The following is an 18,906-nucleotide window of genomic DNA, read 5'->3' on the forward strand; positions in this document are numbered from 1 at the left end:
CACAAGTTAAAAGTTATTTTATTTTTAGCCAATCATTGATGAACCACTCTCCCTGCTCATGAGTCGGGACCGGGTCAGAGAGCTGCCATGAAGGGCTAGTTGGTCACGAAATTCTGAGGCCATAAAGTAATAGAGAATTGGATCCAAAAGGCAGGAAAGACTTGCAAGGCATAGACAAAAAGGGTGAAAATACAGTGTGCTTTTGACAATGGAACAACTACTAACGATGGATTCCTGTACCATGGTGTAAAAAATAAAGTTAATGTGATAGGGGGTGAAGCATATGAAGAAGACGGCAGCACACATGAACACCATCCGCAGTGCTTTCTGCCTCTCGCCGATTCCCTGGAAAGCCATCAGCGGCTGTGTCAGGGATATGGTAGTTTTCCAGGTACACCATGCAATGATAACGACAGGGATCACAAATCCTGCCAGCTCCGCGACTGTAATCATTCCAACCAAAACCACAGCATTCATTTGCTTGTATCCAAGATCAGCAAAGCAGGAGTCAGTGTTGTTACCTAAGTTTGTGTTTCTCATGATGGGAAATGGCAAGCAGGCAGTGCCCACGACGACCCAGATGGCAGCGCTGATGCCCACATCGTACCTACGCTTCCAGTCTCTGGCCCTGAAGGGCTTCAGGAGGAAGAAGCACCTCTGAAGGCTGATGCAGGTCAGGAAGCAAATGCTGGCGTACATGTTGAGATACTTCAGGTAGAAGCACAGCAGGCAGAGGGTCCTCTGGAAGGGCCACTGGTGGCTGATGTAGTAGTAAATCCGGAGCGGTAGGGACAGCACATGGGCCAGGTCAGCCACGGAGAGGTTGATCATGAAAATGATGGCTTTATTCTTCTTGCTGATGAAGCGGCACAGAACCCACAAGGCTGCGGTGTTGGCCAGAAGACCAGGGATGAATATAAGGATGTAGGTGGTGGCATAGAGGGTGTACTTAAATGGCAAGTTAGTGACATTGCAGGCAGTCGCAGCATTGCTTGTACTGTTGCTATACATCTTGAATATTTCAGTATATTCATTAAGGTAAGCCGTAGAGTTAAGATCCCTGCTCAAAGTGGAAAAAAAAAAAAAAAAAGAGAGAGAGAGAGTATAATGGTTAACCAATTTTTCAGCCAACACAAAATAGAATATTATAATTAGAGGGGACCTGTTTGCAGATGAAGAAACAAATTCTCACAGAAAATATACTGTGCATCTAAAGTCACCCAATGAATCAGAGGAACATGAGGTTGACCCCAGACTGTTCTCCCCGATAGTGAAAGGTGTCTTTTCCAGGCAAGGACGTCCTGAAACATTTGGGCTACCGTTCCCACCACCGCAAAAAGGGTGTGGCATTTGAATCTGTTTGTTTTGTGCCCAAATTGGTCTTGTCCTAGCCCTTGGTTAAAGTGACCGCTGCTCACTCCTCAATTGCAACAACAGAAATTGAGCCTCACTTTTTAGGTCCCTTTGTCTCTGCTTTGTCTGCTACTTTGCGCATTGGGTCCTGACTTCCCCACGTTGGCACCCCGGAAGTTGCAGAATGACTCTCCCTTTTTTAGCCTGCATTGCCAGTATCCTGTCCTATCTCCAAGGTGTGGAGAGGCGACCTCATCACAATAGCTTGTGGTTCTCGGGCACTTTATGTCTCTCTCTTGGCTTAGGTCTCATTCCAAATTTACAGGAACAATTTCAGTAATACATGAATGTACAAGCTGAACTGGGATATTTCCACTTGTGTGGTCTAGACGAGAAGAGAGTACTTCTCTAAGGGGAATTCTATACTGGTGTGACATCATGGATGTGACAGATTATCCAACAGTCACAGTAAACATTGATTAGGATGCCAGCGAAACAGGACACCAATATCATTTCTTAGAAACAGTTCAAGATTGCATGCGTTTTTTTCATTAAATTAGTTGTCATAAGGAATAAAAGACTTTTGGATTTTTTAATCTTATTTTTTTATTTAGTATGGTTTTATTATGTATTATATGTAGGGCCTGAGGAACACAGAATAATATTAAGGGCTTCTCAAGGTCTGACTTTGGATTTATACAGGCCATCTGCAAATAAAAATGGCAGAAAAGCAACAAACTCATTATTTTACTTGAGCTTTCTCGTATAATTTTAGACTGGAGAGGAGCTTTGGGAGTTATTTAATTCACTCTGCACATAATACAGGTGGAAGAGCAAGGCCCAAAGAGGAGTTCATTAAGGCCACAAACCCACTGAACAGAGATCTGGGACTTCAGATCTCTGAAGGACAAGGTGCCTAACTTGTATACACATTCTTATCTTCATCATTTCTTTTTCTCTCAAAGACAAATTTCGCAAACATAGCTTCTTTCCATATTGCAGGAATGTTTAGTACATTAAAAGCTAGAAGTGGACGAAATAATACAGCGAGGTTATTGCTCAGGTACAGTAAGGATTTTTGTTGTTATTTTTATTTTGTTTTGATTATTTTAAGTTTATTTTTTAAAAAGGAGTGGACAAATGTCTATCAGATCCTCTTCCCACTATTTAAATAGATTGTGTTTTTGGTGTTAAGGTTGTAGGTGTTCTTTATAAATTTTGCATATTAACCCCTTATCAGATTTATCATTGGTGAATATCTTCTCCCGATCGGTAGGTTGTCTTTTCATTTTGTTGTTTCCTTTGCCATGCAAAACTCTTTGGTTTGACTGCAATATTTCTGCCACCACACATAGTTATTGCAATATTATTGGTTATATTCCCTAGGCTGTACTTACATCCCCATGACTGTTTTGTAACTTCCATTTGTTCTTCTCAATCCCTTCACCTTTTTTCCCAGTCCCCCAAACTCCTTACCCTCTGGCATCCATCAGTCTGTTTCCTGAATCTATGAATGTGTTTCAAATTTGTTTATTTATTTTGTTCTTTAGATTCCACATATAAGGGAAATCATATGGTATTTGTCTTTCACTGATTGAGTTATTTCACTTAGCATAATACCCTCTAGGTCCATCCTGGCCGCTGCAAATGGTAAGGTTTCATTTCTTTTCTATGACCATGTCATATTCTGTTGCACATATGTACCCCAACTTTTTTATCCACTTATCAGTGATGGGCAATTGGGTTGCTTCTGTACCTTATCTACCGTAAATAGTGCTGCAATGAACATAGAAGTGCATATATTTTTCAAATTAGTGTTTTCACTTTCTTTGAATATATAGCCAGAAGTGGAATCACTCTGTCATAAGGCAGTTCCATTTGTAGTTTTTTGAGGAAATTCCATACTGTTTTCCATAGTGGCTGCCCCAGTCTGCATTCCCACCAACAGTGCAGTAGGGTTCCCGTTTCTCCACATCCTCGCCAGCACTTGTTGTTTGTTGATTTGTTGATGATGGTCATTCTGACTGGTGTAAAATGGTATCTCATTGTGGTTTTATTTTCCATCTCTGATGAGATTTGTGACTGAGTATCTTTTCATATGTCTATTGGCCATCTGTATGTCCTCTTTGGAGAAGTGTGTATTCAGGTCCTCTGGGTATTATTTAATTAGATTGTCTGGGATTTTTTTTTTTTTTTTTTTTTTTGGTGTTGAGTTGTATGGGTTCTTTATAAATTTTAGATATTAACCCCTTAATGAATGTATCATTGATGAATATATTCTCTTATTTAGTAAGTTGTGCTGTAGTTTTATTGATGGTCTCCTTTGCTGTGCAAAAACTTTTTACTTTGATGTAGTCATATTTGTTTATTTTTTTCTTTTGCTTCCATTGTGCAAAGAGATATCAGAAAGAATGTTACAAAGAACAATGTGAGAGAGTTTATTGCTTATGTTTCTATCTAAGAGTTTTATGGTTTGGGGTTTTACATGTAAGTTTTTCATCCGTTTTGAATTTATTCTTGCCTATGGTGTAAGAAGGTGGTTTAGTTTTTTATTGTATCTGTCCAGTTTCCCCAAGAACATTTTTTTAATGCTTATTTAAATCATTTTTATTTTTCAATTACACCTAACATAAAATATTATATTAGCTTCATGTGTACACCCCAGTGATTAGGCATTATATAACAACCTGATATATCTTGTACCTATCTGACACCATACATAGTTACTACTGTCTTTACCCCATTTTATGTTCCTGCCTCCTTTGTTATATATTAATTGACTGTATAGGCATGAGTTTATTTCTGGGCTGTCTATTCTGTTCTACTGATTTATGTGCCTGTTTTTTATGCTAGTACCATGCTGTTTTGATTACTATAGCCTTGTAGTATAATTTGATGTCAGGTAGCATGATAACTCTAACTTTGTTCTTCTGTCTCAAGATTGCTGTGGCTATTTGTGGTCTTTTATGCTGCCATATACATTTTAGAGTTATTTGTTGTAGTTCCGTGAAAAATATCATCGGTATTTTGATAGGAATTGCATTAAATCTAGATTGCTTTCAGTAGTACGGACAGTTTAACAATGTTAATTTTCCTATCCATGAGCAAAATATATGCTTCCATTGATTTGTATCTTCTCAATTTCTCTCTTCAATGTCTCATCATTTTCCAGGTATGTGTCTTTCACCCTCTTGGTTAAATCTATTCCTGGGTATGTTTTGGTGTAATAATAGGTGGGATTGCTTTCCTATTTTTTTTCTGATAGTTCATTATTGGAGTATAAAAATGCAACTAATTTATAAATATTCATTTTGTATCCTGCTACTTTACTGAATTCATTTGTCGTGGTGTTTTGGTGAAATCTTTAAGGTAGTTATAAAATAATCATGAGATTGTAGCCTAGGGACTATAGTCAATAATAATGCAATAACTATGTACGGTGCTAGATGGGTACTAGGCTTATTGGGAGAATCATTTTGTAAATTATTTAAATGTCTAACCGTTATGCTGTACACCTGAAACTTATGTAAAACAATATTGCACATCAGTTGTAATTGGAAAAGAAATAAAAGTGCCATAAAAAACGAAGGAGCGGTTTGCTTTTATTTTCTCCTTATAAGTAGCAGAATGAGTTTCGATATTCTTTAAGCCCTGCTCCAGGAAACAGGATGAAAGAACAGAATCCCATGTAAGTAATTCACAGATAAATGAGAGCCAACATTCTGAGCTACCATTGCTCTAAATAGAGCTTTCACTTTTCTGCCCCTTATAGTCTATTCTCCCCGCTTGGCCTATCTGCGTGCGACATGTTCTACAAAGCCATGCAGCCTTCTGCTTACGAACATGTGACATAGGAAAGAGGGTGGAGAGGTGCTCACAGGTGAAAAGACAGGAAATAATCGTCATGTTTTGACTAGCAATGATGTATCCCAGAATCTGCAATGGAATTTTTTACATGCATTAACTAATTTAATTCTTACAGCCATCCTAAGAGGTAGGTACTATGATTGCCCTCATAGTGCAGATGAGGAAACTAAGGTTCAGAGATATTCAGTAAATTGCCTGAGGTAACAGAGAGAGAAAATGGGAAAAAGGAAATCTACTATTATGCCTGACTTGATCCAAAGTCTATGCCATTTTCACTACTCCATTTGCATCTCCCTGCTCAGGAGGGACTATTTAAGAGAATGGGGTTCATCATGACTCCTGAAGGGCACATTATGGCAGAACATTTCTAATCCCATAGAGAATGTTATTATAATACTAAGATTACTCTAGTCAGGCCATCAGGGTATAACTAACAGTTGCCCCCACACATGGCACCAATCCCTCCTCACCACCCACTTTGACTTGAGCATTGGAAGTGTTCCTACTCTCACCTACCTTCTATGCAGAGGTTCTGAGAGAGCAACAGAAGACACATCAAACGCATTTCAATTTCAAGAAGTAAAAAACAGCTCGCACACGCCCAGATCACCCTTCCACTTCTGCAATTGACAGACCTGGGCATCTGTTTCTGCTTCACTGGGGTAGTAAGTTTCCCTTACGAAAGTAGCATGTTTTGTCTGCGCTTTTGTGTTAAATAACAGAGCTCTATCAGTCAGACCAGCAAGCTAAAGGTCAAGTTCACACCTTCCTTTCTCTGTGGGTCCTAATACATCTGCAATTCACAGTCTATTGTGAGGTTAGAGATTTGCATAGCCTGCTTTCCAAACCCTTTGCACCTCTTCAGACAGAAAGGTCCCTAGGGAGGTTTTTGCTTCCCAATTGTTTTCAGTGACAATTCGATGTGAAACCCGCATGGCAGGGGGATGCTGATGGAATTTGTTTTGGGTCAGGCCGAAATATAAGTTCCCAGAGAAGAAACCTTTAGTTTGTTGTGGGCAATCTGCGACCATTCTGAAAGCTAAGAAAGGGGGACAAACTAAGCCATTCACAGGAAAATTCTGAACAGAAGGAATAAATGGGAGTGTTTGCCTTCTCCCTGTCTCAGTCTCTGTCCCTGCCTCTGTCTTTCTGTCTTTGGCACTGGCTCTGCTGTTAACTGTTTCTGTGTGGTTTCCACCCGGTGTGTTGCCAGTCTCTCTCCCCTTCAATCTAGATATATTTTTGTTCCCTGTTGTAGAATGAGGTGTGATATTGGTGACTTATTCTTAAATCTGAGTTCCCTTTCTCAGTCCATGCCATGACTCTCTTCCTGCATATTCGAGCCAGTAACCAGGGATTCAAACAACCTCTGTCACTACATTTTGCCATGTCTAATCAGAAACCAGGTGATTCTCCCCGCTAAAAAGCTCTCAAATCCATCTTCATTCCATATGTACTTTCGCTAGACATCCTAATCCAGGCCACTGTCATCATTCCTTTTGCCTATTATAACAGATGTCTTAGGGGACCCCCTGTACCCCAGTCTTGCCCCTTGTAGGCCATTCCCCATACTGTATCTAACACTAACATTAATTATGACTACCCTTTATTGAGGGCTGCAATTTACTTATAGTCTAAGCACTCTTCACATATTATCTAATTAATCCTCAAAGAAGCCCTAAGATTATTTCCATTTTAAAAGTGAGGAAACTGGGACCAAGGGGGGTTAACTAAGTTGCCCTAAAGTCACAAATTTTGAATACTGTAAAGATGGTATATTAGAGTTGGAACCCACGCTTATCTCCGTTCTCTCTTATCTTCGTCATGGCACCTACCACACTTAGTGAAATTTTGTTAAAAATTTTTTCTTTAATCAGATATTGCACTCCTTGATGGCAGGGATTATGTCATTTCTTGACTTCTTATCCTTTCGGTGCTATGGCCCAAGTGACTTTTCTTTGAAATATTACCTCATTCTTCTTCCTAAAAACCTTTGCTTGTTCCCTATTGCATTAAGGCCAAACTTCTCACTGTGGCCTTATGGCCATACTTAATATGGCTCTTGTGCCCTTCCACATTACCTCATGCCATTCTCTTCCTCATTCTCCATGTTTTAACTACGCTGAGATGTCTTCACTTGTTAGAAAAAGTGAAGCGTTGGCTCCTAAATCTTCTGCACATGTAGTTTCTTCTATCAGGAATTCTCTTTCTATAGATCTTCACATATCTGACTACTGTTGATTCCAGTTTTCAGGTCAGAGAGACCTTCACTGCCTGTCAGTTCTATCTAGGTAGTCCTACACATCACAATATATTCCCACACTCTATGCTCTTTCCCTACACAGCATCAACATTTGTAATTGAGATTTTTTTTATGTGTGTGTTGGCTAATTCACCAACTATGCTGTCAGCTCCATTAGTGCCATAACAAGATTTGTTCTATTCATCACCATGCAGCCAAGACAAAGGATGCTACTTAGTAACCACTCAACAAAAGTAGTATAATTAATTGCATTACATACAATTTTAACATCCCTATTTATAAGCATTATGCAAAAATCCAAATGCTGATACGTCAACTAATAAACTTCTGCTGCCTGCCATTTCCCGAAAAATGTATCTTCTATTTAGGCTATTATCATCAACATTCCCTGCACCTACCCTTTCAACTTATAAAAGTCAGGCTGCACGCATCACTCAAGAAGACAGTGTCTGCACTGTGGGAGAGGGACTCAGCACAGGGATCCTGGCAGCTGTCCCTTCAGCTCTGTCCCTGGAGCCACAGGTCCCAGTCTCTCTTCATAGGTCTCTATTCTACTCTGCCTTCCCTCTGCTGGAGCACAGGACAAATGCAAGGTTCATATCTGATCATTTCCAACCAACTTCTGATTCCTTGAGTTCTGTCCAATAGGCTGAAATGTTAGTAACACCTGATGACACTAAGGTGGCCATTTTAAGGATTGAAGGTGCAGAAACTGAAAAGGAAAGTGCAATACCCATAGGAGACCATAACAACCGTAACACTGAAAAATCTTCAGTACAAAATTCAAAGGAGGGAAACCATGACCAGTGAGCAGATCAGGACCAGAGTTATGGCCAAGAGCTCGGATTACAATATCAAAAGGAAACCAAAAGTGACTTAAGTGAGAATTTGGAGTAGACACCAACTGAAGGTACATTGGCCCAAGAGATGAGTGAGCCTCCAAAGAAACACCTTCCAGAGAACATCAGTATCCTTGCTCCTGATGCTAGTTCCACTGTAGATGCTGACAAACAAGAAAGCATCACAAAGACATAGGAAAACCAAAAACATCCTATAAGTGCTTCATATCCTCAGTTGAACAGGAGCAGCAAACTTGGCAAAAACCTAAGTGATCACAGAAACCAAGAGCAGGATCCAAACATTCCCACTGGAGAAGAGGAAGGGGAAAAAGAGAAAGGAGACATTGGCACCTACAATGATAACCAACAAAGGGAGAAAGAATCTCCCAAGGAAGATTTTAAAGCAAACAAGGAAACAGTACCCAATCTGATAATATTTTGGAAGAGTCCCATCAACCAACTCAAGTCAGGACAACTCTGAGCAGGGTCACAAAGAACAAAGAGAGGATAACTCCAATGAAGAAACAGAAGATAAAAATGCATCCAAAATCGGTAAGAACAATCAACATATATTAAATGGCAGAGCCAAGACGGAGAACCTGGCCTTGAAGTTACCGGTATCCCTGAGGAGATGGAGAAAAAGACTGTTAGTGAGGCTCTTCTTGTAGAGCCTACTGATGATGGTGATAATGCCTCAGACACAGTGCTGGCGGTCATCCAAAGTGAGGCCTTCCAGGAGGCTGATAGAGCGAATACCAATTACTAATACCATACATCAAATATGAAGAGCAAAGAAAAACAGCACAGGCGAATGAGAATGTAGATACCATTGAACCGAGAGCCCAAGGGATCAAAAAAGCAGAGAGCTCACCAAATGAAGATGACAGTTCAAGTGAAGGCAACATCGAGGGTGTGCAATATTTATTCTTGCATAAAATTACAGTGTAAAAGAGGACACATGGGGAAGGCTGACCAACAGGGAAAACCCCACTGTGTTTGCCGGTATCCAACCACTTGTGTGCCTACCACACTCCTTGACTACATTTGTGACCCTGACAATCAGATCTGTGCTAGCACCTGTCATGTGTTTGCTACTAAGTGCAGACTGGATGGGACCAAAAACGGGTACCAATTGCAGCTGGGTTATTTTGGAGCCTGCAAATCTATTCTTGCTTGTACGAACTTTGAAGTGACTGAGTTTCCTCTAAGGATGAAAAAATGGCTCAAGAGTATCTTCATGCAGTGCTTTTGGGGAAGAAAGAATTACATTCTTTGGGCAGACCGGAGTATATATCCTGATTCAGTTATCAGTTCTCTATCCTGAAACAACTCACTTCATATCTCTGGGCTTCAGTTTCCTCATTTATAAAACTAGGTTTATGGTGTCTACAACATAGATTGTTGTAAAGGTTAAAAGGAAAATGCACAGGAAAGTACCTATTTCATGTCTGGCACACAGGAGACCTTAGTTTTACAGAGAATAATCTTCATGGGCCTTTGGTTTAATTCTGTACTTTCCTGGGTTTAAAAAAAATTCCCCAAAAGTAGAGTCATGAGAAATGGCCAGCAGGATTAAAGCCATAATTCTTAATATTTAAGAGTGGGAAACATATGTTATTTGAAAAAAATAAATATTTCTTTTTTTAGGTTTATTTTATTGATTATGCTATTACATTGTCCCAATTTTTTCTGCTTTGCCCCCATCTGCCTAGTACTCCCATTTCCCTCCAGCAATCCCCTCGCTTAGCTCATGTCCATGGGTTGTGCATGTAAGTTTTTTGGTTTCTCCATTTCATGTACTGTTCTTAACATCCCTCTTCCTATTTGGTTCCTACCAATTATGCTTCTTGATCCTTCTACCAATTCCCCCTCCTTCCCCCTTCCCCCTCCTTGCTGATAACCCTCTAAATGATCCCCATACCTATAATTCTGTTCCTGTTCCAGCTGTTTGTTTAGTGTGTTTTTGTTTTTTAGATTCAGTTGTTGATAGTTGTTTGTTGTCATTTCAATGTTCATAGTTTTGATCTTCTTCTTTTTCCCAAATAAGTCCCTTTGACATTCATATAAAAATGGCTTTGTGATGATGAACTCCTTTAGTTTTACCTTGTCTGGGAAGCGCTTCATCTGCCCTTCCATTCTAAATGGTAGCTTTCCTGGATAGAGTAATCTAGGTTGTGGGTCCTTGCTTTTCATCACTTTGAATACTTCTTGCCAGTCCTTTCTTGCCTGCAAAGTGTCTTTTGAGAAATCAGCAAATAGTCTTATGGGAACTCGTTGTAGGTAACTCTTTTCTCTTGCTGCTTTTAAGATTCTCTCTTTATCTTTATCTTTTGGCATTTTAATTATGAGTTAAGAATACTCTGGGACATCTCCAAAAGTGCCAACATCCAAATCATAGGGGTGCCAGAAGGAGAAGAGGAAGAGCAAGAAATTGAAAACTTATTTGAAAAAATAATGGAGGAAAAGTTTCCTAATCTGGTGAAGGAGATAGACATACAAATCCAGGAAGCACAGAGAGTTGTCCCCCATTCAAAAAAAATTTTTTCTTATTGTAGTAAATACATCTGGAAATCAAAATGATTTCCTGTAATACAAGTTGATAAAAGTACAGACCTACAAAATATGTTTGGCTGTTATGTACAGTACTTGGAACACTTTAACGTGATGGAGTAGGTTTTTGTAGGAGTTTTGGTAGTGAGATCTTCTTATGTTTTTCAAAGGGAACATTGGTTTTAAAAGATTGAGAAATACTGATTGAGTGGCATTGTCATTGTGGAAATCAGATTTCAGATTTCCCTTTCTTGTTCTCTTTTTTTATCATGTGAAAAAAGGAATTTACTTGCAAAACACTTGCCTAAGGTCGAAAAGTTAAGGCTCTCAAGATAACATTATTCTGAAAAAGTAGAATGACCCTTCGCAAAAGTTACTGGGTTCCCTTTGAGATATACACTATATTTCCAGAAGGTTCCCTCTAGTTATGTTTCCACACTGTGGCCCCATTATTTACCACTTCATGAAACCTCTTCTCAGGTGCCTTGGGGCCTAGAATGAAATCATTGTATTGTGAGGAAGGAAATTAAAGATGATCTGTCCCAAGCTTTACTCTATTAATTATAGGTTAGAAGATTGCAATCCAGAAAAAATAAAGCCCCTTGCTCAGGACCACACACAGTGAATCACTGGCAGGACTTGAGCTACCACCAAGACTTCTTGCCTCTTTATATACGGACCCATCTCCTACATCACTGTGCCTATGATGCATGCATATGAACCAAACTAGATGAAAAGGTCCTACAAAGTCCCTGATCTGGAGTGTAAGCAGACTTTTGCCCATAGGTTTTTAAATAAAGCATAGACTAACTGCCAGTCATTGCCCTGATTATTAGAACTTTTATAAAGGGTGCTTTCACAACAGACAGATATTTCTCTTTGCTAGAGCTGTGACATAAGGCTATAGATTTCCCTGCCTCTTAAGGCACTGATTGACTTACCTTAGACACAACTGGGTACAAAGAGCCACCCCAAACCAACCAGAAGTATGCCAATTCTTTTGACATCTTATGCTCCACCACTGCCAGAATTTGAGAAAACTATACAACTTGAATTCAACAATTTTCCTAAAAGAACCCCAAAAGGAAGTACTTTTGACCAAAGAAAGAGCTGTAGGCAACAGAATACACCGCAAAAACAATTACTTTGAATGTGTGACCTGATTATTTGTATACCTGAGGCCATTTCCTGCCTCAGTATACCAGCACGTCATCTATTTTCAGCACTAAATAATTTTACTGTGTCACAGTTGTTAAAAGTTAAAATCAATCAATAGAAGTGGTCATGACCACCCCCCCCCATCCATTTGAACAACCAAAATAAAAATGTCCCCACTTGCAGGATCCTTGATACTGAGACTACTCTCCCTCTCCCCCCCAAAAAAGCATAATAAAGGTTGTTATCATTTTATTTAGAATGATCCTGGTACCAACTGTCGTGGCACAGTCCACCTTTAAGAACTCTGCAGCTGTAAGTCTTTTCTTGATTCAGTCATCTTGGCGCAGAACCAGAGAGGTTGCTAGCACTCAAGAGTAACAAGAACAATCACTACGGAGTGAAAGGTGCCTCTCTTCGGGGCTCTTGTTACCCAGGAGGGCTCAACCTGAGTCAAAAAATCACCTTTCAAAAGATTAAGAAATGCCTCTGAACAGACTCTGACATCATTTTACCTGGGTTTATCAACTGAGATATTTTCTCCTTTCCTAACCTAAAATCCAGTATAGTTACAAATACATTTACGGTATCCTCTTGGAGATACAGGCTGCTCTAGGGGAAGGAAGCATGATTTAGAAGACACAGTTTCCAGTTCTAGCTCTGTCACTAACTAGCTAAGTTATCCTAAGTGTCCTCACTGCCTCCCCGCCTTCCCATCTGTATTGTGAGGGATTTGAATCTCGAAGAGCTTTTTCAGCCCCCAAATCTAAGATCGCAAGTTCTTTCCTTCTCTTCAGATAGAACTTACCACATGTTGCTATGTCTATGAAAGCTAAACTTACCACAGCAAGGGGCTTATACATAAAAACCTTCTTTCAAAATGCAGCTAGATCAATAATAGAGAGCAGAAATTTCAGTCCTCTTTTTCTTGCTGAATATGTCAAGTTCTTACAATAGTCTCACTGAACACACTCTTTCTCACTAAGAGCCCTCAGCAAAGAGAGCAACATCACAGGCTCCATGCTCCCGTGTCATGGTGAGGACTAGTGACATTAGCTCTAACTTCGTACTCTAGTCAGACCCAAGGAAAATGACCATTGCTCTTTCTGTAAGAAGTCACAAATGAGAAGACAGAGACCGTTCTTAATTTGGACAATGGTCCCCCATTTGCTGCTTTCCTGGATCTTCGTGGCCCCACCAATCTTCACAAAACCATCAGTTCCCAGATACTATGCTGTAACTTACCCTGGAGACTTGCTGGGTTTAGCACTCTTGTTTCTTTGCAGAGAGCTGGGGGTGAGAAGATATAACCCTGGGTCACACGGGATCCTGCTGATAACTGAAAATTTTGTTGTTGAAAGAGGAAGTGAATTTTGTGTCTTAGCACAGAAACCTCATTTGCACACACCAAAGGCAAGTCTCTGGGGCAGATGACGCTACTAAAGGTTTATTTCATTTTTACTTGATTGGTGCAAAGAAATTCAAAGAAAAATGGAGCAAAAGGCTGTGCAAAATCTAACAGTACTGTCACATCAGCCTTTCTCATTGTTCCTCACCTTATCTCCTCCCACCACAACTCACACGCCTACCTTTCTCACTGGATTCCAGTAGGCTGCAGGGCAAGACGCAATTCAGAGGGCAAATCTGAAGGGAGCTCACCAAAAACAAAGAAAGCTGCAATTCCTTCAAGCACGAGGGGCAGAGTGAAGAAATCTGAAGAATACCAGTCAGAGCTAACAGCAGCAGTGAGCCAGGATAGTGAGAAACTAGGAAAAGTCCTTGGCAAGTGGAATAGGGAAACTGAGACTAGCCAAGCAAGTTGGAGTCAAGTAGAGAAGGTCCCCTCCCTACAGATGACACCTAGGCCTCACTTGGGTTTCAGCTCCAGGCTCAGAAAAGCAGCAAAACCAGGTGTGCAATGCCCTCTCACTGGCCAATCAGTAAAGGGCATGACCACGACAGGGCATGCCTGGGGAATCATGAATATTCTGCTGAAACCCTCCCCTGAGATCTCCCCTAAGATTCTCACCTGCAAGAGGGAGAAAAGCCTCAAGACAAAGACCCAGTGTTCAAAGTCTCCCTCTAGGGGACAGGCCAGACCATTCCCTTTCCCTTCTTCCCTCACTTCCTCCCCATGACAGGCACGCATCTCCTAAACTCTAAGGCAATGGGCAGTTGGCAGCTTGTCCCAACTTAATCCCTTGAATCTGTACCCAAAGCCACCTTTTCTCTGAGTTCCCAGTGAGCACAGACAGCCCAGCCTAGGCTCTCCTGTTGCTTCTTCTATTCTAAGCCCTTCCGTGTTTCACTGTCCCAGGCTGAAATTAATGTACCCTCAGCGTCACCTGGATTCCCATTGTGAAATCTTCCCTACACAAAGTCAAGAACCCACCCACGCCAGCTGGCCCTAGGCAGACCCGCCCAGGGTCAGGCCCCTGTTCAGTAACAGTGGGACTACATTTGTTTAAGCTGTTCCCTCCATTTGGAGTGCATTTCTCTCAGCTTATCTCAAGGTTTATAATTTAATGTATATTTTAGTTTTTTTTTTTTAAATACATTCCTTACCCCTCTTAGTATATTGCAAACTTCTTGAGGACAAAAGTCATGTCTGACTTAGATACCAGCCAGTATAGCACCAGGCACTTCCATAAATGTTCATTGAATGAATAAGTGAAGGGATGAATGAAAAAAGTAAATGTTCAAACAATGCATGAATAAATAAATGAACAGGGTTATTGCAGAATCTCCCTACAAATTACCAAGACTTTCGTGTTTATATATAATGTGTAAGGGGATTTTATAAGTATGCAAATAAAGGAAGGTCATGCTCATAGGGACTGTAGTATCAGCCAAGTCTGAGTATAGTTCTGAGAAACAAGGCTTGCAAAGCAGCATAAACTTCTGTGGGCATGTAAGGGAACCACACACAGAAAGCATGTCCTGGAATGGCAAAGAGCCTCATGGGTAATAGTCATAGCAAAAGAGAGAAGACAAAAGTACTTTGCATATTTTGCGCTAGGTCAAACAGTAGCATTTGGATTTATTGATAAGACTGAATAAAGAAGGAAGGGGATGACAACCGTTTTTTGTAATAGAGCAACCTCGATCTGCAACAAGCTCTCCTTATAAAACCACCACCCTGCCCTGACTGGTGTATCTCAGTAGGTTGGGCGACGTCATGCAAGCCGAAAGGTTGCTGGTTCGATTCCAGTCAAGGCACACACCTGGGTTATGGGCCAGGCCAGGTGCCAAGTTGGGGGTGTGGGAGAGGCAGCCGATGGATGCTTCTCTGGCACGTCAATGTTTCTCTCCCTCTCCCTCCGCCCCTTTACCTCTCTAAAAATCAATAAATAAAATATTTTTTAAAATATCCAGCACCCTTCGAGAACTAGATAGAGCCATGCTCTATACTCAGAAATGTCTGATACCAGTTTCAAAGGCATTATGGGATTTAAAAAAAAAAAAGACTCTTTTTCAGCACTAGAAACTAAGAGATTGACCTGATTGATGAAAAGGTCATGACTTGTGAGCACTGGCAAAGGGAGAGGGCACCCCTCCTGGCTGAGGTATACAAATGAAACATGCCTGACTTTGCAATCCCCTTCTTAGTTCTGATTTCATATATTTATCCAGCTCCAATCTGTTGTTAATTTAATATTTTGACTTGGCATCCCTACTCAAGGGAGAATATACTGACAGGCCAACACACATTTTAGTCCATTTGGCAGTTCTGTTCCTTACTATAAATTATTAAATCGGCTTTCTGGTACCAATCCAGCCCTTGTGAGTTTGGGTAGCATGAGCCAGTTTTCCTCGGGTATGATCCTACTCTGGACAAAGAAAATTCCAGACCTGTTGAGCTTGAAAGCCAAATCCTGGGAGAGAAAGAGAAAAGGAACGCTTTCTTGACAATTAGCTATTGTCACTACCTCCCACCTTCATTTCACAGACACTTTAATGTGGCTAAGAAGAAAGCCTGCCTGCTTACCTCATTTCTCTCTTGCATGCAAGTATCCTCTCCTTTCATTGGCCCAAAAAAAGGAAGCAGAACTAGCTCAGAAGTCGGTGAACCAATTTAGGTAAAGGAAATGTCAACTCAGGTTAAGGTTTGAATGTTAATTAAAACAAGCAAAGCTGTGGACAAAAAAAAAAAGCTGGTAATTTAACAATCATCTTCAATTGACTTTTAGAAGAGAGTCTACTAATTATTGAGTATGACTGACAATCTAGGAATTATTATCACCTCAAACCAAGTAATAAATATCCAGTCATGAGTCTAAAACAATAGTACAGTTGTTCCATTTTGCCCATAGTTCTGAACTCCTTACTTCTCTCTATATATTCCCTCAAAGTTTACTTTAATTGGTGCATCATATATCACCTAGCCTGGAGCAAGTTTATAAATTGGTGCTTTAAAGGTTTTGGGGTCTTCTCTAACAGAACCAGGAGATTAGGCATGATAGCTACTATTGAGGACATTACTCATTAAAACACACTGTTTTATTGGAGGACCCAAGAGTAAAACCTGATCTTAGTATTAGAAAGAACTAGATTTTTCCTAAGTAATTTGCTTGATTTGGTTCTTTATGGATACTAGTAATTGTATCACATGTCTCTTTTAACATGGTCTGCTGAAAAATCTGGAACTAATTTATTATATTGGTACTAAGTCTGGGGATCTTCCTATGGTGTGCTTTAAAATTGTTTTTTATTAAAATTATTGGGGTAGCATTGGTTAATAAAATTATATAGGTTTCAGGTGCACAATCCTACAATATATCATCTGTATGTTGTGTTGTGTGTTCACCAGCCAAAATCAAGTCTCCATCCGTCACCATTTATCCCCTCTTTACCCTCTTCTACCTGCCCCTTTTCCTATGGCAATCACCATACTGTTGTCTGTGTCTGGGTTCTTGTTTGTTTGTCTTGTTTTTTGTTTGTTGCTTTTCAGCTTTATGTCCCACGTCCAAGTGAAATTGTATGCTTAACATTTTTGTCTGACCTATTTTGCTTAGTATATGGTACATATATACAATGGAGCAATACATAAGAAAAGATGACAGACTGTCATTTGTGACAACATGTATGGATCATGAGAATATGGTGTCTATTTTTGATTATTCTATTTCATGGCTCGATTCTTATGTTCTTCACCACTTTTTCTTTATTATTTTCCACTTTACTGTTTATTTGTCTTATTTTGTTATAGTATGAATTCTTCCAAACCACTACCTCCAATCTTTTCTGGAACAATAGTGGAACAAAAAAAAGTGGAAAAAAGAAAAGAAAAGAAAAAATGAACTGTGACCTCCATCCCTTTTGCATTAGAAGTAGAGAATATTAATTACTTTAGATAAACTGTTTTCAGGAGTTCTCCATATCTGATTTTATATCCACAGAGTACTCCTGAACTTTGTTTGGAATTAATCACTCAACGTATGTAAAAGCTACAACAACTTTGGCTGCTGTGGCTCAGTGGATTGAGCATCGGCCTGCGAGCCAAGTGTCACTGCTTCGATTCCCAGTCAGGGCACATGACTAGGTTGCACGTGAGGTCCCCAATTGGGGGCACGAGTGAGAGGCAACCACACAGTGATGTTTCTCTCCCTCTCTTTCTGCTTTCCCCTCTCCCTAAAAATAAATAAATAAATAAATAAATAAATAAATAAATAAATAAATTTTAAAAAAAGAAAAAGAAGCTGCAACAATGAGCAATTCTGTTGGATGCTGAGTGAGAAGGGTGGATTCAGAAGCATAAAACATGTTCCCTGTCCTTCAATGCTCTACTCTGACAAGTAGATCACTCATAAAATAATTAGAAAACATAGCACAGTATATGATTTATCATTAAGTTGTGTGAAAGTTAAGATGAGTTCATGAGGGGCTGGGGCTTTTGGAGAAGGCTGGGTGGTCCTTGCTCAGTAGACAAGTTTGGTTTAAGCAGGGTTTCCAATGGGCGGAACATATCCCACTGGAAACATGCAGTGTTATTTTTGGTAGTACAAGGAATAACTTTTAAACATTTTCAAGTTACATTTTTTTGTTTTAAGGCTTTAAAATGTAATATAATAAGCACTTCAAGTTTTATTTTATTTTATGGAATATATTACTTAGGATTAGGCTACAGTAGGTAGCTGAACTTGAAAGTGTGTTGTTTAATAAACACACACAAATAAAGGTATAGAAAATAAGCAGACAGCAAAAATTATGGAGGGCCATTTGAATATCTGAAATTTGGCATATACCAGTTTAAAGAGAGGAGAGAAAGCAAGGCTTTTCAGAAGAGAAAAGGAATATTCCCAAGGAAATTAATGAAGAGTAAATATGTACTCTTTGTGTGATAGTGAGGACAAACTTTTGACTAAAGTATAGGGCATGTTAGGGAAAAAGAAAAAAGCTTGGAGGGTGGAACCACACAAAAAAATTTTTAGCATATAGAAGCCATAGGCTACAAGAAGTCCTTGAAGGGTTTTCAACATAGCTAAGGGAAGGAGATAAAATGTCCTGCTTATTTAGTATTCTTTATGTACTAGGCATCATTCTAGGCAATTTATATACATCATCTCATTTAATCCTCAGAACAATCCAATGGAGTAGGGGCTAATATTATTTCCTATGTTATCCATGAGTGAACCAAAGCACAGAGAGGTTAATTAACTTTCCTGAGGTCATACAAGTATGTGGGAGAGGCAAGATTCAGACAAAGTCTGTCCGTCTCCAGAGCCCAACATTTTTTCTACCACTCCCTGAAAACTTGCTGAGACAAAGGCACACAGAATGAAATGGATAAGGGGAATTCAGGAGGTGGAGGGCCCTACTAGAGAATATACCAACAATTTAAATTTAAGGGGAAAGAGCATGGATTAGGGTAGTAATGGT

At 39.8% G+C, this 18,906-nt stretch overlaps 1 protein-coding gene and 1 pseudogene across 1 annotated transcript; one reads left to right on the top strand and one right to left on the bottom strand.

Annotated features, from left to right (window-relative positions):
- Nucleotides 1-13,330, bottom strand: LOC149990389 (putative P2Y purinoceptor 10). Its single transcript, XM_090264492.1, has 2 exons — nt 13,273-13,330; nt 1-1,060 (listed from the first exon to the last, which is right to left on the bottom strand). The coding sequence occupies exon 2, from the start codon at nt 1,009-1,011 to the stop codon at nt 25-27; it is 987 nt and encodes a 328-aa protein (XP_090120618.1). The 5' UTR covers nt 1,012-1,060; nt 13,273-13,330; the 3' UTR covers nt 1-24.
- Nucleotides 8,204-9,646, top strand: LOC149990390 (SPARC-like protein 1 pseudogene; annotated as a pseudogene).
- Nucleotides 13,331-18,906: the final 5,576 nt, after the last annotated feature.

The sequence above is a fragment of the Furipterus horrens genome, unplaced genomic scaffold (genome assembly GCF_987537825.1).
Source record: "Furipterus horrens unplaced genomic scaffold, mFurHor1.1.pri manual_scaffold_17, whole genome shotgun sequence".
NCBI classification, from domain to species: Eukaryota; Metazoa; Chordata; class Mammalia; order Chiroptera; family Furipteridae; genus Furipterus; species Furipterus horrens.